General features: G+C 41.5%; 1 protein-coding gene across 1 annotated transcript in view; it reads right to left on the reverse strand.

Annotated features, from left to right (window-relative positions):
- npr1a (natriuretic peptide receptor 1a) overlaps window positions 1-24,234 on the reverse strand; it is a 150,084-nt gene that overhangs the window by 22,767 nt on the left and 103,083 nt on the right. The window contains exons 9-15 of the mRNA XM_079828822.1: window positions 19,683-19,803; window positions 19,524-19,598; window positions 7,119-7,196; window positions 6,850-6,954; window positions 5,373-5,444; window positions 4,713-4,872; window positions 4,476-4,631 (exon numbers count right to left, since the gene is read on the reverse strand). Of these exons, the coding sequence (XP_079684948.1) occupies window positions 4,476-4,631; window positions 4,713-4,872; window positions 5,373-5,444; window positions 6,850-6,954; window positions 7,119-7,196; window positions 19,524-19,598; window positions 19,683-19,803 (767 nt within the window). The remainder of the gene's footprint in view (window positions 1-4,475; window positions 4,632-4,712; window positions 4,873-5,372; window positions 5,445-6,849; window positions 6,955-7,118; window positions 7,197-19,523; window positions 19,599-19,682; window positions 19,804-24,234) is intronic.

Consider the following 24,234-nt stretch of genomic DNA (forward strand, 5'->3'; position numbering starts at 1 on the left):
GGGTGCCATGTGCAATGGACAAGCAGCCGCGGGCTCCTGGACAGGACCCCAGCGTCTCCTGCATGTCAATTGCCTCGAGTTGCTGGCAGTACGGTTCGCCCTGCACCGCTTCCGAGCGTTGCTGAAGGGTCAACATGTGCTTGTCCGGACAGACAACACGGCCGTAGTAGCGTACATCAACCACCAGGGCGGTCTACGCTCCCGCCGCATGTCTCAACTCGCCCGCCATCTCGTCTTATGGAGTCAGAAGCGCCTGAGGTCCCTTCGTGCTGTCCATATTCCGGGAGTCCTGAACCACGCAGCCGACGAGCTCTCGCGGTTTCAGCCTCTCCCGGGAGATTGGAGACTCCATCCCCGGACGGTTCAGCTGATTTGGGAACAGTTCGGCGACGCACAGGTAGACCTGTTTGCCTCCCACGACTCTTCCCACTGCAGCCTGTATTATTCCCTGACCGAGGGCACGCTCGGCACGGATGCACTGGCGCACAGCTGGCCGCGGGGCCTACGCAAATATGCGTTTCCCCCAGTGAGCCTACTCGCACAGCTTCTGTGCAAAATCAGGGAGGACAAGGAGCAGGTCCTTTTGGTCGCCCCGTACTGGCACGGCCGGACCTGGTTCCCCGAACTCATTCTCCTTGCGACAGCCCCTCCCTGGCCTATTCCTCTGAGACCGGACCTCCTTACTCAGAGACGGGGCACCCATTGGCACCCGCGTCCCGACCTTTGGAACCTCCACGTGTGGCTCCTAGACGGGACCCGGCAGGTTTGAGTGACCTACCACCTACGGTGGTCGCCACCATCACTTCCGCTAGGGCAGAGTCCACTCGGCATGCCTATGCGTTGAAGTGGAACCTCTTCGTCACCTGGTGCTCTTCCCGCCAAGAAGACCCCTGGAAATGTCCGATCGGGTCCGTGCTTCAGTTTCTCCAAGAGGGGCTGGAGCGAAGGCTGTCTCCCTCCACCCTCAAGGTATATGTGGCCGCAATATCTGCCCACCACGATCTCTTGGAGAACAAAAAGGTAAGTCAGCACGACCTGGTCATCAGGTTCCTGAGGGGAGCTAGGAGACTGAATCCTCCTCGCTCTCCTCTCGTACCCTCTTGGGACCTCGCAGTAGTGTTAACTGCTCTGCAGAGACCTCCCTTTGAGCCTTTGCGGTCGGTCGATATTAAGTTTCTGTCTATGAAGACGGCTCTGCTGACCGCATTGGCCTCAGTCAAGAGGGTCGGGACCTGCAGGCATTTTCGGTTGACGAAGCGTGCCTGGAGTTCGGGCCGGCTAACTCTCACGTGATCCTGAGACCCCGGCCTGGATATGTGCCCAAGGTTCCCACCACTCCGTTCAAGGACCAGGTGGTGAACCTGCAAGCGCTGCCTTTGGAGGAGGCAGACCCAGCCTTGGCATTGCTCTGTCCAGTACGCGCTCTCCGCGCCTACGTAGACATGACGCAGTGTTTCAGGACCTCAGACCAGCTCTTTGTCTGTTATGGTGGAGAGCGGAAGGGAAGTGCTCTCTCAAAGCAAAGGCTGTCTCACTGGATAGTGGACACCATTGCTTTGGCTTACCAGCAGCAAGGCCGACCATGTCCCCTTGGTGTGAGGGCACACTCCACCCGGAGTGTGGCTTCCTCTTGGGCTCTAGCGCATGGCGCCTCGCTAGCAGACATTTGCAGAGCTGCAGGCTGGGCGACACCCAACACATTCGCCAGATTCTATAATCTCCGAGTGGAGCCAGTGTCCGACTATGTACTCGGTCCCCCGAGGGGCCGGTAAGGACCAGGTTCAGGTGTCTTCGCTTGCTCGCCACTCCACTCCACGGACTGGATACGTGCGATATTTCCTCAGGTGAGTTCCCCGAGAGCCCTGAGCTCCTCCAGCACTGTCGACGCCGACATCAGTTCAGTCTGCCCTCTCGAGCCCAGACCCTCATGTCCGGCCAGGTGCCCCATGTGCATGGTTCCCTCTGGCGACCCCCACATGTGTATTTCACCGTAAGTCTCCGCAGTGAGCGGGTTTCTTCCCTTGGCGTGTCCCCGCCACCCCTAGGGTTAAAAATCCACCTTCGGCTGGTACCCTAGAGATCTCCCATATGCAACCCTCTCCGGGTCATATGTGTCTCTTAAGTCCTCCCCACGGGTAGGCATCTTGGCATTCCCTCACTGGGATATGCTTCCCAGTGTACCTTGATAATCCTGTGTTAAGTGGGAGTCCTTCGTCCGTACTAGTCTTACGACAGGGTACTCACACTTACGCAGGGCGCTGGAAGACAGCTGAGTGGCGGGATTATATTGGGACCCCCATTCGTTAGTCACTAACGTTACGTCGTAGTGACTGAACGAAAGGGAACGTCTCGGTTACGGATGTAACCCTCGTTCCCTGAGGAGGGAACGGAGACGTAACGTCCCCTTGCCACATCAGCTGTGTTGCCTGGAACGCAGGAGTTCAGTCTTGGCTCCTCAAGCAGGTAACATAATGCGATATTGCCTCGTACTTCCTTATATACTCACGCAGTGAGGCGGAGCTACGTATGCAAATTCCGCATGCCCCATGGCATTGGCACGCCATTGGGCGTTTTCTCAAAACTCGAAGTTGATAGGCTTCTAAGCGAAACCCCCATTCGTTAGTCACTAACGTTACGTCTCCGTTCCCTCCTCAGGGAACGAGGGTTACATCCGTAACCGAGACGTTACTAACGGAATTATTTTTTTCAGTAACGAGTAATCAAACGAATTACTGTTCCTCCCGTTACAACGCCGTTAGCTTTACTGAGGGGAAAAAAAGCGGCGTTAGTCGCGTTACTATAATTGAGCTCACTGAAGCGTTTTTCATTCTCTCTGTCAGTCGGACCTGCAACGTGTGTGTGTGTGTGTGTGTGTGTGCGCGCGCACCAGCTATGCGTGTTGGGGGTGGGTGCGGTGGTGCACATAACTGATGATGATTGGTGGGTGGGAGACAAGGTTGAAGTTGATAGGTTGAGTTCACACCTATTTTTTTTCACGGTCTATGGTTCACACACACACACACACACACACACACACACCAATGACGCACACGCATATGCACATTCAGCGATGGTCCAACGACTTCAAAGGTAGCTTTCGCAAACTGGAAGTATAAGCGCTACTTTTCCCTCGTTGAGGTGAAAGGTAAGAATATTTATGTAACATGCAACTTATGCCCAGGAAGAAAGAGTCATTCTTCCAAGTGATTCTGAAGCGCCTCACATCATCATATGCCACAAAATTAGTGGCTAAAAACCCAGGTGATAACACGAGCTCCCACTACCAAAGGAGTAGTTTAGTACTGATAATATTTACACAATATTTACACTATAGTAGGCTTACTGATAATATTTACAATAATGCATTGAATTTGATAGGTGTCTCTTACATTGTCCCACAGCAACATTACAATAGTGTACATTAATGTACAATGTTTTATAATAATAATTTATTCTATTTAGTGTCCAATTCATTCATTTAACATATCTAATATTGGGGGCATCCAAGTTATTTGACATATTTGAACATTTGAAAAAAAAAAAAAAGTAATGCAGTAATTACTTTCCCTGGTAATTAGTTACTTTTATAATGATGTAACTCAGTTACTAACTCAGTTACTATTTGTAAGAAGTAACTAGTAACTATAACTAATTACTTTTTTAAAGTAACGTGCCCAACACTGTCAATAAGTGACAAAATAACGCCAACATTTTCCAATTTACATGTTGTGATATGTATAGTTACTTCATGTACTAAGACGAAAAGTTGTGATGTTCTAGATCTAGTCTATATGAGTAGGAACTATTCTCTCATTCCTGCGCAATGATTAAGGAACTTTGCTGCCGTACCATGGGTGCAGCGGCGCAATGATATCACGCAGTGCCTGAAAATGGTCTCCAGCACGCTCTCTGTGCAAGCAGGTTGTCACGTTATGTTAAAGGAAGTTAGCCTATTTTCAGGCGCTGCGAATGGAAATGTTGCCGTTATTTTGTCACTTATTGAGCTGTAGGCTAGCTGGAGCCATTTACCTCCAGTCTTTGTGCTAAGCTAGGCTAGTGGTGGGTGCGTCAGACAGAGTTATGGCACGCACGGAGATGAGAATGGTATGTATGGACTTATCTAACTCTGGGGGATACGGTGAATAAGCTAAAGTCCCAAGAAGTCGGCATGTTCCTTTAAAAAAATTGTCTAACCATTTATTCACAAACAGCATTTTATTAATATATATACATATTCATTAAAATCATGAAAGTCGCAGCATGTGACATTTTCTAAAATATGATATCAGGACATGATATGATGACTTCTGAAAAAAATCTAAATGAATTTGAATTCAGAAATTAAAAACATGACTGAAGAGGTATATTCACATCATTGTATGTATGGATTGCATTTTAATGTATTTTTGAATACATGCAAAGAACAAAAATAACATGCTGATTATACCTTTACAGTATAGTGTGTGAGCTCTGACCTTTGGGGCTGAGACAGGGGCCTTCCAGGTAGAAGACACCCTTCAGCAGGGCGAGCTCCTGCAGGACGATGCCAAAGCTGTAGACGTCACCCTTTTGAGTTCCACATGGAGGTGGGTTGTCAGCACGCAGAAGCTCGGGGGCCGTCCACAGCTTGCCTACAAAAGCAAACATAGATGTTACACGCTTCTCCACACGCATGCACTCTATAGCTACGTACGTGTTGCCACGGTACTCACGTGCATAGAAAGCATGCAAGTCCTCCAAGTTGTTCTCTATGCGGAAACTTTCTAGACCATAATCTGTGATCTTCAGCACGAAGCGGCTGTCCACCACGCAGTTGGAAGACTTCAGGTTGCCATGGGAGAAAATGACGCTGTTGTGGAGGAACGCCATTCCCTGAATGGTGAAAAGATGACACTCTTACAAAGACATCTGACAGCATCCCTCGTATTTACCAACACCGCAGCATGAAAATATTAATTAAAGACTCTTTTGCAACTGCAATATGCTTTCTAGAGTCATAATTTGCCCGTCAGGGAATTGACATCCTCATAATACCTTTCAAATTACACACGTCTCACCCCTACATAATGTTACACCAGGAAGAGTATTTAAAAAAAATGCAAAGCAGTTTGCTGTAGATTCATGCAGTTACATTTTAGTGTTCTTTAACAAGAAAGATTAAAACAGCATGACATCTTTTCCTTTCCTTCTCCCTCTGAGATTAAAGGGTTAGTTCACCCAAAAACGAAACATTTCTGAAGAGACACAATCACTTGATATGCTGAACAGATTTAATTTAGGCTTTTATTCACATATAAACATTCATCAACTGGCAGAATTTAAATTTTTGTGTGAACTATCCATTTAAGCGGAGAAGAAGGTGAACCGCTCACCTTAACAATATCATTGACCAGAGAATAACGGAACATCCAGTCCAGCGTGATTCCTTCACTCTCCATGAGGTCCTACAGGTCACAAACACACAAAAATACTTCATGTGGCTCACGGGAGCATCCATTATATCCACTCACAGTTATATGTTATTATATTTTCGCAGTTTATAGCTGAAGTATGTAATTTTCTCAATGTAAAATACTTTGTGCAGGTACAACTATAATTCTTTTAATGTTGCGTTCAAGTCCTCCCAGGAAGTTCATATTTACGAGTTGGAAAGTTGTAATTTTGACATCAGGTGCATTCAAATCTCTTAGGTCGATGCAAGATGGCAATATGCCCTTTCTACAAATAATGTACCAGATGTTTTTAACTTTATTCTACAAAATTATGAATAAAAATGCATATAGGGTGTGTTTTTGATTTACGTTTTTATTCAATTTATGAAGGTGCTGTAAATTTAATTGTTATATGTTCTATCGTACTTGTACAATACTATGGCATTTCCCCCCATGCAACTTAGTTTAATTGTAAATGATTTAAAAAAAATTCATTTTAACAAATATACAATAAATACAGATGTTGCATCCATTGAATTTTCTCACTGACATGCCCCAACTCTGAAAAACTCTCAAAACTCTCAAAACTCTGAGTTTCCCACTCATAATTACAACTTTTTTGTGATGCTCATGTGAGTAAATACGATCTTTCTGACTTGTAATGAATGTAAATTAAATGAAAAATTACATGATAAATGTAAAATAAATAAATAATTTAAAAAAATGTTAAAATGCTGTAATGGCAAATCACTAACATAAATAAGTTTGGTCACTATTTAGATTAGGGTCCAATTTTCACTATTAATTACGACTTTTGCCTCAATAAACTCCTAATTACTGCTTATTAATAGTTAGTAAGTAAGGTAGTTGTTAATTTCAATATTGGGTAGGAAATGTGTAGGGATGTAGAATATGGTAATGCAGAAAGAGGAATAATTAATATGTGTTTTATAAGTATATAAGTACTAATAAACAGCCAATATCCTATAGTAATATGCATGCTAATAAGCAACTAGTTAATAGTGAGAATTAGACCCTAAGGTGAAGTACTATAGATACTAAAACGGAAATAAAAAGAAATTAACGCTAAATAGAAAAAATAGCAGCACAAATGTTCATGTTAGGAATATGTCTGTGATATTTAAAAAATGTTGTTTAAGTAGGTTTGGAAAAGAGCTTATATGAGATGGCAGAAAAAGCAAGTGGTGATGATTATTTTTGCATTTGTGAGCATTTCTGACACATTAAATGTATTTATTTGTTTAATTTATTCATGCATACAATATTGACAAGGTAAGTAAAAATTGAAATCCTTATTGTTGAGCCCTAGTTGGCGTAACAAAAAGTGTGGCATAAATATGAACCGTCTATTAATACATCTATGGCGTATAGAGCAGTCGTGTGTGTGTGTGATCACCTGTAAGCTGCCTCGAGGGCAGTACTCAGTAAGGATGCAGATGTTGGGTGTGTCGATACAAGTGCCGATAAAGCGTGTCAGGTGCTCATTCTGAACATCTCGCATCTATGGACAGAGAGAGAGAGAGAGCGAGAGAGCGAGAGAGAGAGCTCTTTAGTCCCTCTTTTCCATCAGTCCCCAGCTATTAATATCTCCCAGAACATCATATAAACTTAATTATGATGAAGGCACCTGGCAAAAAGCACAAAACAACATGGGCGCACACTTACATGTTTGAGTTCAAACAGCACTTTCCTGGTGAGCTCAATGCGTTTCTTGTTGACATACTTAATGGCTGTTATGTTTCCCTGGAAAAGAGGCATCAACGCACATTAGTTTCACCCTGATTGCTGTCGTGGGCTTAGCAAAGAATCCGAGGGCTTTGGAGACAGATAAAGAATGCCTCATCATTTACGAGAAAAAAAGAGCAACATAATGGGTTAATTAAACACCATCCTAATTAATGGAGAAAGTGATGACATGTGGACATGAATAGCGCTTATCCTCGTGGGTTCTGCTTAATTGGAGAGGAGCTAGCTCAACAGATGAAGAACTGGCCATTAGCCTGGGAAAGCCGATGGCATTGTGGAGGATCTAAAGACGAACCCTTTCATTATTTCCATTATTCTGTTGCTAGGCAGGATATGATGTTAATAAAGGGTTAGTTCACCCAAAATGAAATGTCTGTCATTAATTAGTAACCCTCATGTCGTTCCAAACCTGTAAGACCTTTGTTCAACTTCAACCACTTTCAAGGCCCTGAAAGATAGTAAAGAGATTGTTAAAATAGTCCATGTGACTACAGTGATTTGACCATAATGTAATGAAGTGACAAGAATACGTTTTGTGCGCAAAAAACAAACAAAAATAATGACTTTATTCAACTTTATTCTCTCCCTTTTACTCTCTTATGCTATTCACGTTGTTGGGCTATTCAGACGCTGCGCTTCCTAGTTCTACAGCAGAAAGTCGGCTCACTATTGGCGGAGCATCACATGCATGGGTTGTGGTGCTTATTTGAATCGCGTAGGAGAGTGACACAGACAAGAAGAGCTTTTGTTGAATACAATTATTTTTGTTTGTTTTTTGCACACTAAAAGTATTCTTGTCATTTCATAACATTAAGGTTGAACCACTGTAGTCACATGGACTATTTTAACAATCACTTTACTACCTCTCTGGGCCTTGAACGTGGTTGTTATATTGCTGTCCATGTGGGGTCAGAAATTTCTCGGATTTCATCAAAAATATCTTCAGTGTTTTGAAGATGAACGAAGGTTTTACGGGTTTGGAACAACATGAGGGTGAGTAATTAATGACAGAATTTAAAATTTTGGGTGAACTAACCCTTTAAGTGTAAAAAACAGCACATGGGTAGAATGGTAATTAGTAAAACAGGGAGAGATGGAGGTGGGCAGGTCTGTGTCTTCTCTAATTGGTCAGAATGAATGAGTCTAAAAAATAAACCTCTTATTTTGACTATTCATTGTGTGTTTTCAGTTTATCCTTACCATTTTAGCGTACTTTTAAAAATAGCGCTTTTTATAGAAGCAATTGTAACACAGGTTAAATAAAGGGGATTATTTAATTTATATACCATCTAGTTATATCATATTCCCTTATTAAAAGTCAGTAAGAGGTGTAAAACTGATTAAGAATAAATAAATTAATGCAAATTAATTTCCAGATTAATCCTCAGTGATTGACGAATGAGAGCTCTTTGTCATTTTGCGCCGTGCGTGTCAATGAGCATGCGCGATGACAGAAGAGACGACCTTGATGGAGAGAGCAGACGTGATCGATCAATGTGATCCAAACTGATCAAATTTAGACTTCAACCCTTCGAAAAGTACGAGGAAGTTCAAAATTCAATTACTTCGATGTATTCGGAGTAAGAAGCCGACTGAATATAGTAATACAATCTATTAGGTGAGTCAGTATCATATAAATTATGACAAATAGACTATTATTTCATAAAAAACTAGAATTACCGCTACTAAACAGTAATTGAGTTGCTGTGGACTGGTTATTTTCTTTTTAAGTTGTAGTTTTGTTCCGATTAGTTGTAAATCTCTAACGTGAACCGCATGGTCGTTTGTGCATTGCAGTTCGTGACGCCATTTTGTGGTCGCGCACGCCTGTAACAGGTGCGCCTGTGTGAGAGCAAAAAATCGATCAAAGGTAAAGAATTAATTCATCCATCCTGTCAAAATGATGTATGTTACTGGTAATGTGATTACTTCAGTTTGAGCGGTTATAGTGAACCGCGTGGTTATTTGTTCATTTCAGAGTTTCACCGTCGCCATTGTTGGCCACGTGTCTGTATAAGTGAAACGCTATTGATTCAGAGGTAAATTGATGTAATTATATCAGTTTATGAAGAAATTGTAAATGTAGCTGTGTATTAGATGTTCTAGATCTTTGATGTGGAATTTATTTTGAAATTCACTAAATGAATGTTCTGGTCTGTGATCAGGCCAGGTTTTTTTTCTTTGTCTTTCTTGTTTCTATTTTTTCTTTCTTCTCTCTTTTCTTCTTTCTTGAATCTTGGAAACGTGACACCCGAGCGATCTTCTGTGACACCCTGTGAACTCCATTTTGGATGGCGAGCCAAGCAAACCTTTAGCAGAGTAGAAGAAAATACATCATGGAGAGGACGACGATATCCTTTCTTTGAGTTTTCCAGTTATCGTGAAGCAAGAGAAATTTTAAGGGTGTATGGTCATCCATAGACCAGATCAAGAGACATTGTAAACATATGAGAACACTTGAGGTCTTTTGAGAGAGACACTACACTTTCTCTTTGTGTATTCTTTTATTTTTATTTTATTTTGTTTTTTAATTATTTTTGATGTACTGAATTGACCGGTCTGTGCATATATTTCAGGAAAAAAGCCGAGTGCACTCAGAGGGGATTTTCAGTCAGTTTTATTGTTTGTCCATGTGATTTTGTAATTTACTTTATTTTATTTGATTAACTTTCTATATTTTCTTTAAAGGTGAAATCAATTATATTTCTATTTCAAATTTAATCTTGTGTCTGTCTGTTGTTTCTCAGTACAACCCGCTACCTCCTTAGCGATCCCTAAATCTTCTGACAAGTTCAAATCCAAACTGTATTATACAATAAGCAATCCATTAAACTATTGCTAATTATTAGATAAGTGCTACATAAACTTTGGCGAGCCAGCCAGGAGGTGGCGCTGTTGCTGAGAGCTAACAGCTACACATTTAATTTTTCCCTTGTTTTTTTGCTCTTAAGCAAGTGACGATAATGGAGATTGTTGAAGCAGAAGGGATTGTCATCCCAAACTCCGTAATAGTCAGTGGTTTAACCGACACCGAGAGCGATGACGAATTGTTCGATGCTCTGAAACGACACGGGTCGTTTGCCAAAACCGTGCGCATCGACGACAAAGAGTCAGAGTTCTACCAAAACGTAATCGTCGAGTACAACAGTGATCAAGCGTTGCGATCACTGGGACCCAAATTGCCGTATACTCACCAGCTGTCAAGCGAACCTGGTGTTAAGTGCCATGTGAGAGCGTTAGCCAGTGTGTTTACACAGCAACTGGGTAGTAGCATAACAAAGTCCTACCTGGACAGATTAAAAGAAATAGCGGAACTGAGCGGAAACAACTTTGAGTCTATACTGAGTGAAATGCTGTCGCAAATGAGTGCTGACCTCCGACCAGAACCTGCTGTTCCTGGTAGTACTGGTGAAAACACCTGTGAGAAACCATACTGGGCATCTCCTGATGGGAATTTCGAACCAATTCGTAATCCACCGAGTCAGATAGATGACGTGCCGTCCCAACCTACTCCTATCAATTTGACTGAGCCGACCCTTCGCACGTCATCCAAATTCCTCAACCCGCCCGAGGTCCAAAGATTAGTAGTTGAGCATGTTGTGCGGAGCAGTGAAGTGGCTGCTCAAGTGCAGGTACAGCCCAGGCTCAGAGCATTTTCAGGAAAATGCCCCAGGCCTGGCAATGAGGTAGATTACGACAATTGGCGGTCTAGTGTCGAATTCATTTTGAAGGATCCTTCTTTGTCCGATTTACATGCGTCTAGGCGAATACTAGACAGTCTCTTGCCGCCTGCGGCGGATATAATAAAGCATCTGAATCCTGAATCTCCTCCTTCCACTTACCTCCAGCTGTTGGACTCTGCTTTTGGGGCTGTTGAGGACGGGGATGAGTTGTTAGCGAAATTTATGAACACGTTGCAGGATGCGGGTGAAAAGCCGTCCACTTATCTGTACAGGCTGCAGTCAGCTTTAAGTGCAACCGTCAAAAGAGGTGGTATTATCCCAGCAGAAGCAGATAGGCATCTCCTAAAGCAGTTTTGCAGGGGCTGCTGGGATAATGACTTAATTGCCGAACTACGACTAGAGCAACAGCGAAACAATCCTCCTTCCTTCGCACAGCTTCTGCTTATGCTTCGTACTGAGGAGGATAAACATACTGCGAAAGCAACTCGAATGAAGCAACATCTTGGGTCTTCTAAACAGAAAGCGTTTATGCACTCTCAGAAAGCGTGGGTTTCTGCTGAATTAGAACAAGACGAAGGTCCTAGAGTGAGCCCTCTTGAAACTGAAACGCGTGAGTTAAAAAAGCAAATTGTCAAGCTTCAGAGTCAGTTAGCTAATCTTGCAGTCCGACCAAAACATCCAAAGAAAACTTCGTCGAGAGAGGTAGTCAAAAAGCCTGCACCACCTGACCATTGGAAGTCAGGGGCAGCTGCGAGTGTTGTTGCGATCAACAAGAAGCCAACTGATAGACCTAGGCCGTGGTACTGTTTCACATGTGGTGAGGATGGCCACATTGCATCGTCCTGTAGTTCTGAGCCAAATCCTGAGCTTGTCGCTACTAAACGTAGGCTGTTAAGAGAGAAACGGTTACAGTGGGAGTCACAGAATCCCCCGGCTAGCTCTGATTTAAACTAGAGGCAGTTCCTGTCGTGGGACATACAGGAGCTGAATTTAAATTGAGTGGTCCCATTGAAAACCGTGTCTTCAAGAAATGCCAAACTCCTAGGAAACAGAGTGCAAACTTACCTAAGGGCTTAGTTGGTGCTAGATGTGTCGCCGAAGTCAGCATAGCTGGTAAGAAATGTCATTGCCTACTAGACACTGGATCACAGGTCACAACTGTGCCTAAGTCTTTTTATGAACAACACCTCTCAGGGCATCCGATTAACCCTCTTGACGATATATTGGAAGTAGAAGGCGCCAACGGTCTTTCCGTTCCATACGAGGGTTACGTAAAGGCAGACATTACTTTCCCTGAAGAGTTTTTGGGTGCGACTGTTGAAGTAGCCACAGTAGCCTTAGTCGTTCCAGATGTAAAGTCGCGCACTCAGCCGTTGATCTTAATAGGTACAAACACTCTCGACATTCTTTATGAGCAGTTACTAGCAAAATCCCCAAAGCACCAGCCTTCCTTGTTTGGATATAGGGTGGTTTTGAAAACACTTGAAACAAGGCGGAAGCAGAACACGAGTGGCGTCCTGGGTCAAGTGAGATTAAAAGGCAACGTACCTGAGGTCATGTCCGCTGGTCAAACCGTCGTTGTGAAAGGCTCTGTTGCGGTACCCGGTGGAGTAGATAAGTGTGTAGTGGTAGAACACCCGTCTGATTCATCCTTACCTGGTGGTGTGTTTGTGAAGCGCTGCTTACTTACCCCTTCTAGTGGTCAGTCTGTCTGGTTACCTGTGGTACTAAAAAACGAGACAGAGCATGATATAACCATTCCTCCAAGATGCATAATAGCAGAGCTGCATGCAGTTGAGTCTGTGCTTCCCCAGCCGAGTGTTTCCCCTGTTAGTAAGCCCTTACCTACCGAGGAGCCCAATTTCGCCTTGAATTTCGGTGAGTCCCCGTTGCCACAAGAATGGCGGGACCGCATTTCAGCAAAACTCCGAGAAATGCCTGATGTTTTCAGTCAACATGATCTAGATTTTGGGCATACGCAAAAGGTGAAACATCGTATACAACTGCACGACGAAACTCCCTTTAAACATAGGGCGCGACCGATCCATCCGCAAGATCTGGAAGCCGTCCGCCGACATCTGCGTGATCTACTTGCAAGCAACGTCATTCGCGAGTCTGAGTCCCCTTTTTCTTCGCCTATCGTTGTAGTGCGGAAGAAAAATGGAGATGTGCGGTTGTGCATAGACTACAGAAAGTTAAATCTTCAGACCGTGAAAGACGCCTATGCATTACCCAATCTCGAGGAGACGTTTTCCGCCTTAACTGGATCAAAATGGTTTTCCGTACTCGATTTGAAATCTGGGTATTATCAGATAGAGGTAGAGGAAGCAGACAAACCTAAGACTGCTTTTGTCTGTCCCCTGGGGTTTTGGGAGTTTAATCGCATGCCTCAGGGGGTCACTAACGCTCCAAGTACTTTTCAGAGATTGATGGAGAAGTGTATGGAGGATATCAATCTCAGGGAAGTACTTGTCTTCCTGGACGATCTGATCATATTTTCTGAAACTTTGGAAGAGCATGAAAGACGGCTGTTAAAAGTTCTTTCTCGTCTCAGAGAGTATGGGTTAAAACTCGCTCTTGAGAAATGCAAATTCTTTCAGACGTCCGTTCGTTATTTAGGGCACATCGTGTCAGAGCGTGGAGTAGAGACCGATCCAGAGAAAGTACAAACCTTAAAAACCTGGCCGAGTCCCACAAACCTTAAAGAGTTAAGGTCGTTTTTGGGCTTTTCGGGGTATTACCGCCGATTTATCAAAGATTACTCTAGGGTCGTGAAACCACTCACTGACTTGACCGTAGGGTATCCGCCGACTAGGAAGAGTGGTAAACGGAGCGAGAGTAAGGGTCCATACCATAATCCTAAAGAGTCGTTCGGGGACCGCTGGACACCACTTTGTGAGGAAGCGTTTCGGTCCGTTATAGACAGACTAACTACTGCGCCTGTGTTGGGCTTTGCAAACCCTAAACTTACCTACTTCCTACATACGGATGCCAGCACCAAGGGTTTAGGAGCAGCCCTGTATCAGGAACAGGAAGGGCAGATGCGAGTCATTGCATATGCAAGTAGAGGGTTGTCCCGCAGTGAGTCCCATTACCCGGCGCATAAGCTTGAGTTTCTTGCTCTTAAATGGGCAGTAACTGAAAAGTTTAGGGACTATCTGTATGGTAGCCAATTCACCGTCATTACAGACAGCAACCCTTTGACTTACGTACTTACTACGGCGAGATTAGACGCAACTAGCTACCGATGGCTTGCTGCTCTGTCCACTTTCTCATTTAAGTTACAGTACAGAGCGGGCAAACTAAATGCTGATGCCGATGGTCTATCGAGACGACCTCAAGAACAATTAGCCGAAAGCCCCATATCTCAGAAAGAGTACGAAAGAATTCAACAGTTTATGCAACATCATCTTATGGAAGCTGCAGATTCTCGTGACACCGCCAGTGATGTAGTTCAGGCTATCTGTGAGAAGCACTTGGTCAGACAGCCGATGGATGCTGGGTCTGGTAACGCTTTCGTCGAATCTCTTGCACTTTACCCTGATGCTATACCTGATAGCTACGAACAGGAGGGTGATTTTGAGGGATTACCTGTTGTTTCTTACCTGTCAGGGAATCTCTGTGATGAGCAAAGAGCAGATCCAGTAATTCGGGAAGTAATATCTCACTTAGAGTTGGGAGAAAAGCCTCCACCAACAGTCAGGAAGGAACTCCCAGATCTTCCTTTCTTTCTGAGAGAATGGAACCGCCTTGAGTTAAAAGATGGGGTACTTTATCGGAAACGGCAGATAGAGGAATTAGTTACTTACCAACTCGTGCTACCTGAGAAACTGAGGCCTTCTGTATTAAGCAGTTTGCATGACAGTATAGGTCACATGGGGGTAGAGAGAACTCTAGATTTGGTAAGGTCTCGTTTCTATTGGCCGAGGATGGCTGCCGAAGTAGAGCAAAAGATCAGGACATGCGGTCGTTGTGTGAGGAGGAAATCATTGCCTCAAAAAGCTGCACCGTTGGTCAATATCCAAGCCACAAGACCTTTAGAGTTGGTCTGTATGGATTTTCTCTCATTAGAGCCAGACAAAAGTAACACGAGAGACATCTTGGTAATCACTGACTTCTTTACCAAATATGCTGTGGCAGTCCCCACACCCAACCAAAAGGCAAGAACAGTAGCAAAATGTCTTTGGGAAAATTTTGTTGTGCACTATGGGTTCCCCGAGCGTCTTCATAGCGACCAGGGCCGAGATTTTGAATCACGCACTATTAAAGAGCTCTGTGAAATGGCAGGTGTTAAGAAAACCCGTACAACCCCTTACCATCCCAGGGGAAATCCTGTCGAACGCTTTAATAGGACCCTGCTCAGTATGTTAGGTACCTTAGAAGAAAAAGACAAGGTTCGTTGGAGAGATTTTGTAAAACCATTAGCTCATGCGTACAACTGCACGAAACATGAGGTCACTGGGTTCACTCCCTACGAATTGATGTTTGGACGTCAACCTAGGTTACCCGTCGACCTTGCTTTTGGATTGCCGTATCAAGATGGTCCGCGACAGTCTCATTCGGAGTATGTCAAGCATCTCAAAACCAATCTGAAAGAGAGTTATTCGCTTGCGTCACATGGTATATCAAAAAGTGCAGAAAGAAACAAAGCTAGGTTTGACAAATCTGTAACTCATTGCTCTTTGGAAATTGGTGATCGAGTGTTGGTGAGGAACGTTAGGTTACGCGGAAAGCATAAGTTAGCAGACAAGTGGGAGTCTGAGGTGTATGTTGTGGTGAGTCAGGCAGCTGAATTGCCAGTTTACACTGTTCGTCCAGAGAGAACGGACGGCCCTCTGCGTACTCTGCACAGAGATCTGTTGCTTCCGTGTGGGTTTTTACCGTCTCAAGAAGTTGAACCACCCTCCCTAAACGAATCCATCTCAAAACCTCGAACGCGACAGAATCCTAAGGTTCCATTAATTGATGACACTTCTCTCTCTGATTCCGAAGAAGGCAATTCGTATTGCGAGTACAGTCATTCTCCAAATATAGAGACAGTGCGTTTCTCTACAGTTCATGATATCTGTGCAGACAGGGAGATGTTGAACGCTGATTCTGCTAATAGCTTAGCCGAACAAACTTTTCCAACTGGCGAAACTCTGCAGGGCGACCAGAATCATAACTTACCTGTTGATACACCCGGTGAACACTTACCTGTTAATGTTCCTGGTGCCCTTGAACAAAGTAACTTACCTGATAAGGGCCAAGTCGAAGCTGTAATGGGTAGTTCTGTTGATGAAGTTGAAGTAGCCAGTGTTGTTGAAAGTGCAGATGTTCCTGGAAAAGAAGCAGAGCAACAATCGGAAGATGAGATGGGAACCACAGACACTCTACCGAGGCGTTCTGTTAGACCGAGAGGAGAACCAGAGCGACTTACTTATTTTCAGCCAGGAAACCCATTAATATATGTCGTCCAATCTTTGTTCCAAGGTCTGAATTCGGCTTTTGTTAAATCTCTTGGTGGAGATGAAAATTTGAATGTCCTTCCCTTGCTGCCTAGTGGTTTACACAGTGTGGTCACCAGTCAGCCAAGCAGAACATGCAAAGAGACTTGCATGAGTTTAGGAGGGGAGAATGTAACACAGGTTAAATAAAGGGGATTATTTAATTTATATACCATCTAGTTATATCATATTCCCTTATTAAAAGTCAGTAAGAGGTGTAAAACTGATTAAGAATAAATAAATTAATGCAAATTAATTTCCAGATTAATCCTCAGTGATTGACGAATGAGAGCTCTTTGTCATTTTGCGCCGTGCGTGTCAATGAGCATGCGCGATGACAGAAGAGACGACCTTGATGGAGAGAGCAGACGTGATCGATCAATGTGATCCAAACTGATCAAATTTAGACTTCAACCCTTCGAAAAGTACGAGGAAGTTCAAAATTCAATTACTTCGATGTATTCGGAGTAAGAAGCCGACTGAATATAGTAATACAATCTATTAGGTGAGTCAGTATCATATAAATTATGACAAATAGACTATTATTTCATAAAAAACTAGAATTACCGCTACTAAACAGTAATTGAGTTGCTGTGGACTGGTTATTTTCTTTTTAAGTTGTAGTTTTGTTCCGATTAGTTGTAAATCTCTAACGTGAACCGCATGGTCGTTTGTGCATTGCAGTTCGTGACGCCATTTTGTGGTCGCGCACGCCTGTAACAGGTGCGCCTGTGTGAGAGCAAAAAATCGATCAAAGGTAAAGAATTAATTCATCCATCCTGTCAAAATGATGTATGTTACTGGTAATGTGATTACTTCAGTTTGAGCGGTTATAGTGAACCGCGTGGTTATTTGTTCATTTCAGAGTTTCACCGTCGCCATTGTTGGCCACGTGTCTGTATAAGTGAAACGCTATTGATTCAGAGGTAAATTGATGTAATTATATCAGTTTATGAAGAAATTGTAAATGTAGCTGTGTATTAGATGTTCTAGATCTTTGATGTGGAATTTATTTTGAAATTCACTAAATGAATGTTCTGGTCTGTGATCAGGCCAGGTTTTTTTTCTTTGTCTTTCTTGTTTCTATTTTTTCTTTCTTCTCTCTTTTCTTCTTTCTTGAATCTTGGAAACGTGACACCCGAGCGATCTTCTGTGACACCCTGTGAACTCCATTTTGGATGGCGAGCCAAGCAAACCTTTAGCAGAGTAGAAGAAAATACATCATGGAGAGGACGACGATATCCTTTCTTTGAGTTTTCCAGTTATCGTGAAGCAAGAGAAATTTTAAGGGTGTATGGTCATCCATAGACCAGATCAAGAGACATTGTAAACATATGAGAACACTTGAGGTCTTTTGAGAGAGACACTACACTTTCTCTTTGTGTATTCTTTTATTTTTATTTTATTTTGTTTTTTAATTATTTTTGATGTACTGAATTGACCGGTCTGTGCATATATTTCAGGAAAAAAGCCGAGTGCACTCAGAGGGGATTTTCAGTCAGTTTTATTGTTTGTCCATGTGATTTTGTAATTTACTTTATTTTATTTGATTAACTTTCTATATTTTCTTTAAAGGTGAAATCAATTATATTTCTATTTCAAATTTAATCTTGTGTCTGTCTGTTGTTTCTCAGTACAACCCGCTACCTCCTTAGCGATCCCTAAATCTTCTGACAAGTTCAAATCCAAACTGTATTATACAATAAGCAATCCATTAAACTATTGCTAATTATTAGATAAGTGCTACACAATATACTTTAAAAGAATATACTTAAGTGCAAACTGAATGCAATGTTTTTAGACAATTGCATGAAAATGTATTATAGTTTAAATTTATATTAAATTCAATTAGCAAAACTTAGGATTTACTGTATGTACATCTTTATATGTAACTCCAATAACTTCCAATATCCAATAACAAGCATTTATGGTAAACTACAATATACTTTATTTATATTCTATTGAAACTTCTATGTCATGTATTTAAATATATCTGTAATTACACATTTGTTATAATGACGTTGATGTTTTTTTAATTGAACATTAAATGTAATACTGAATAACCCAACAGTTAAAATTAAAGTCAAGTCCTTTACATGTGATTTAGTGTGTTAGCCAACACATCAAAATATTAAAATTTTAATTGTTTAAAGGTCCACTGTGTAAATTTTAGCTGCATCTAGCAGTGAGGTTGCGAATTGCAACCGCCCACCGCTCACCCCTCCCTTTCGAAGCACATAGAGAAGCTACGGAGGCCGACACAGGACAAAGATGTCGTCGTCTGAGACCGCAGAGAGTAGCTAGCGCTCTGTAGAGGAGTTTGTCCGTTTAGGGCTACTGTAAAAACATGGTGGCGCAAAATGGTAACTTCACTGTAAGGGGACCCGCGGTGTATGTAGATAAAAATGGCTCAATCTAACTAAGGTAATAAAAACATAATGGCTCATTATGTAAGGTCTTTATATACCACTGAAAGCATAGTTATGTGTATTATATTGCATTTCTGTCAATATATCCTCATAAATACTACACACTGTGGCCATTATTACAAAGTGCACTTTTTAAAAGTGTACTGAAGTGTGTTAAGAAACAGTTATGAAAGTGTACTCTCTATCAAGTACACTCAAGTGGCCATTTTATTAATATTTTATTACAGTTTTTTTATATGCTTTTAAGATTTGAAGTACAATACATGTGCATATTCAAAACAATTAAGCACACTTTTAATTCACAAGACAAAGGCTACTACATTTTCAGGGTCATGATTTTGAAAATCATCCAATCAGATGTGCAGTTTTTATCAGTCTGCTGGGAAACAAAACTATGTTTAAAGGGAATCAGGTTGCTACTATGAGAGCTTTTGAGAAATAACAATTTGCTGGGTTTACCAGGTTAGTGACATCAAATATATGAAAGATACTCAGTGAAGGTTCACGGACAGGTATGTAGCGATATGTGATTTATTGGTTATATACTGTAGGTACAATATAATGCAAACTCTAATTCATTTTTAATAGCACTGTTACATTTTCAGTGCTTACTTTCATATTTTCAATCATATTTAGAGATTGTTGGGGAATATTTCCATTTGCACGATATATAAATGGACCCAGTGGCCAATCCACCCCTCCTGCAAACCAGAAAATCTTTAATACCTTGTAGTAGCCAGTCTTCGCATAGATCTGGAAGTTTCCATCCATAGTCAGCAGTGAGCCGTAGTTAGAGCCTCTCTGTGCGTGGAAAGAGGAGTAAGACATTAGTATGTTTACTTAAACTATGGGAAACTATTCGAAATGACAGTATGTTCCCCTCACCATTGAGATGGTGAGTTTGCTGCAGGTTCTGCGCAGCACCTTCTCCATGTTACTCATCCGGATGTCCTCCCAGTGCACACGCCACAGCTGAGCGGTCAACTCGTTCTCCAGCTTCAGCTTCCTGATACCCGCCGAGTGACAGACAGTGAAAGAGGCAGAGAGAGAAAGAAAGAAGAGTATAAATAAGCAGAGGAGAGGGACAATGAGAGATGGGGGAAACATCAGATGAAAAAGACAAAGTAGAATAACAGACCCATATTAAAGATAGTGTCATAAATGTCAGCACTGGAATATTGAAATGGCACATGTAATAATAGAAAAAAAATATCCTTCAGAATCAAAGAACTTTGACATTTTATTATTAGCAGTATCAGCAGGATTATTATATAATGACTGAAGCATGCAAACATAGAATTAATACAGAGCACAACAAATACAATCTTATTGTTGGTATATATATAGCTGGATTATTCTACAATTGTTGCGTTGTTTTCTAAAAAAATATTAATCAATCGACATGGTAAACTTACCTTATCTAATAGACTATTTTTCATTCTCATACAAGGCGACACTAAATAACTTTTAAGAATGAATTTAGTCTCCACTGGCAGACTGTTGCTTTTGTTAGTGGTGTTACATGTTGAACACTTATAAAAAATTATGGTAACACCAGTTTAGGGTGCAATTCTCTCTTTTAACTAATTGGAAATTAGCATGCATATTAATAGGATATTGGCTGTTTATTAGTACTTATAAAGCACATATTAATGCCTTGTTCTGCATGACCCTATTCTACATCCCTTAATCCTACCAAATACATAAACGGAACAACTACCTTACAAACTATTAATAATTAGCTAATTAGAAGTGTACTAAAGCAAAGGTCATAGTTAATGGTTTGTCAATAGAGAGAATCGGACCATAATCTAAAGTGTGACCAAAATTATTTTGTAGTTCAATTTTAAATTAAAATTACCCCATGATTTACTCATCCTCAAGCCATCCTTGGTGTATATGACTTTCTTCTTTCTGATGAACACAATCAGAGTTATATTAATAAATATCCTGATGCTTCCAAGCTTTATAATGGCATTGATGGGGTCCATTTTGAAGCTCAAAAAAGTGCGTCCATCCATAATAAACGTACTCCACATGGCTCCAGGGGGTTAACAAAGGCCTTCTGAAGCAAATCAATCGAGTTTTGTAAAAAAAATATCCATATTTAAAACTTTATAGAGTAAAATATCTAGCTTTCGGCAAACACCCTTCTGTATTCAACTGGTGCGACGTATAACTAGAACGAACGGTTTTGAACTGCGAGAGGCGTTACACTTTCTGCGTAAGTTCAATATGGAAGATGGTCTGGCGGAAGCCAGATATTTTACTTTATTAAGTTTTAAATATGGATATTTTTCTTACAAAACCCCATCGATTTGCTTCAGAAGACTTTTATTAACCCCCCAGAGCCGTGTGGAGTATGTTTGTTATGGATGGATATGCTTTTTTGAGCTTCAAACTCAATGGACCCCGTCACTGCCATTATAAAGCTTGGAAGTGTCAGGATATTTGTTAATATAACTCTGATTGTGTTCATCAGAAAGAAGAAAGTCATATACACCTAGGATGGCTTTAGGGTGAGTAAATCATGGGGTAATTTTCATTTTAAAGTTAACTACTCCTTTAATAGAATTTGTGTTCATACCATTTCAATTTAACATATTAACAATAAATCTACAGGGGTTTTATTTACATCTAAATCTTGGAATTTGGAATTTTGTTGCATAAACATAAAAAAAAAAAAAAAGAAGTAATCTCAATTATCTCTCAAAGAAGTAAGTTTCAATAGGACCTACATCAACACAGGAAAAAAAAGTTATTATAACATATATTGTTTTCTATAAAGAAAGTGTGTACACTGCAGTTGGACTTTTTGTCATTTGAAAGTGAGAAACGGCATCTGCCAGAGCAATTAAAGAGTGACCCATTGGAGAATTTGGTATTCATCGAAATGTGGCTATAAAAAGAGGTAGATGGAATTACAGACACAGAAGATTATCCATATCTGACAGTCTAAAGCAGGGGTTTCCAACCTTAATGTGAGTGAGAGCTATTTAAAGGGATAAAATAATCTACTTGAGCCTAATTGATATACCTGAAGAATAAACCATCTGTGTCTTCATAATTACAATAACACTGTTGATATTTTCACTGCTAGTTACTATCATACGCAGGGCTGTAATTGTAATTACATTGATTTGCGTGGAACGCGTCGACGCGTCACACTGTTTACATTTATCACTAATCCTCTGTCATGTTACACACAAAACAAAACTCTAGAGCAGATGCTAATGGATAGTATGGCAAGCTATTTTAATACAGTTGCGTTCATACAGTGTTTTGAAAATGAAAATTCTGTCATTAATTACTCACACTCATGTCGTTCCAAACCTGTAAGACCTTCGTTCATCTTCAGAACACAAATTAAGATATTATTGATGAAATAATCCATAGAAAGCTATTTCATTACCACTTTCAAGGTCCTGCTGATGCAGGAGCTGGCCAATGGTGAGCCGCCGTTCTGCCGTAGAACTCGGAAGTGCTAGCCTGACAAGCCAGACCCACATCAAGATGTTTGTCTGGGAAAACACCATTGGCAGGGCTCAATCCGAGCTGGCGGGATAAACGGTTGTCTTTTCCGTCTACTAGCAATAGGATAGCGCTACAACTAACCAGAGCAACGAAGAAGGTGACATATTTAGAGCGATCACAAAAGCGGGTAGTGGCTGAGTCCCATGCGTTTTCCCACCAGCGGAGCTAGTTGAGCGGAGCTAGTTGATTCTGATAAATCAAAAGATAGATTAATCTTTTGATTTATCAGGTCAGCCAAACTCCGAAAACATCTACCTTTTTTTAAGTTCAATGCCGTTCTTTGTTCTTTTCTCAAAGAAAAGCTTATCTCCAAGTCTTTCAGAGTCACGGCCAAAGCCGATTCGAAAGACCGTTGTTCGCCAGCAGTAGCAGCAGCCATCTTCTTTGTTTTCAAGTAGCAGGGAATTCAATGATGACATCATTCTGTTAAGCCCACCCACCGACTCTATACACGATGTGATTGGCCTGACTAGAGTTTGGTTTTTTAAGCTCGCAAGCCAACGGAGAGTTGCTAGATGACCCTGGCTGCAAATTAGATTTGCTGCCGCTAGGGTGCGTCTAGATTTCTAGGCTACGGAAGTGCTTCACTGTTTACACTATGTCAAGAGCGTAGGAGACTGGCACAGACGAGAAGAGCTTGTTTTGAATAAAGTTGTTATTTTTGTTATTTTTTTGCGGACAAAAAGTATTCCCGTCTCTTCATAAAATGAAGGTTGAACCCATAGACTGTAAAAAAATATGGACGTAGTGTCCGTGACGTCACCCATAGGATTCTGATGAGCAGTTTTGAAGCGTAAAGTAGGGACGAGCTGGCCCTTGCCATCTTGGCAGCGCGTCATCGTGCGCCACTCCCGAATAACAGAAAATGGACAAAAAGACGGGACATGGGCGGAGCTGAAGTGACGCGATGACTAACAGACCGCAGATAAATGGCTATCCACCTGTCACTTGAAGTGGCCACGCCCTTAATTATGCAGAACTTTAATGATTTATATAATGTAAACAAATTAATTCACCCCCCTCACAGTTGTCATGAAGGTCAAAATTAGCCGTATAGACCAAAACCACAATTTGTACCAGGCTGTAAACATGTTTTAATCTGCTTTAAAGTTGGGCATTTTAACATGGAGGTCAATGAGATTCTGCTCCCTTCTGGAGCCTGTCCCCAGCGGCCAGTCGATGAATTGCAGTATATGTCACTTCCGTATTGGCTTCAAGAGAAACTGTGAGAGGTTGCCACTTGGTTGAACCATGTAGTCCCATGGACTATTTTAAAGTGATTTAATCAAAAATATCTTAATTTGTGTTCCGAAGATGAACGAAGGTCTTACGGGTTTGGAAGAACATGAGGGTGAGTAATATTGACAGAATTTTCATTTTTGGGTGAACTAACCCTTTACAGTAGGTTTAAGGAGGATTAACCGACTGATCAGAAAATAATTAGATTAATCATAAAAATAAACGATAGATTAATCGATCATCAAAATAATAAGTAGTTACAGCCCTAATCATATGTCCTATGAATTATAATGAAATCTCTTGATACCCTGACGTAATGAATATCGTTATTATGAATATCTTTTAACCCATCAGATTAAAAGGGATAAAATTGGGTAAAAAATTATGGAAAAAACAACTGGTATGTTCAACTGTCATAATACATCATAATGTTTAAGTAATTTCTATGAATTTAAATGACATCAACTCATCAACTCTCTCTCTCTCTGTCTTACACACAAAGAACCTTGTTACTCTATATGCAAGAACTGAAGCCACAAGTTTGAAAGAAAACTTTTAGCCTACCACAGCTGTAAATAGAAATATGTGTAACACTATGTGTAACATTTATTTCATGTTTTTAAATGTTAAATAGTTATATTTTCCATGCAGTATTATAAAAAAT

The sequence above is a fragment of the Gobio gobio genome, assembly GCF_949357685.1.
Source record: "Gobio gobio genome assembly, chromosome: 11".
Lineage (NCBI taxonomy): Eukaryota > Metazoa > Chordata > Actinopteri > Cypriniformes > Gobionidae > Gobio > Gobio gobio.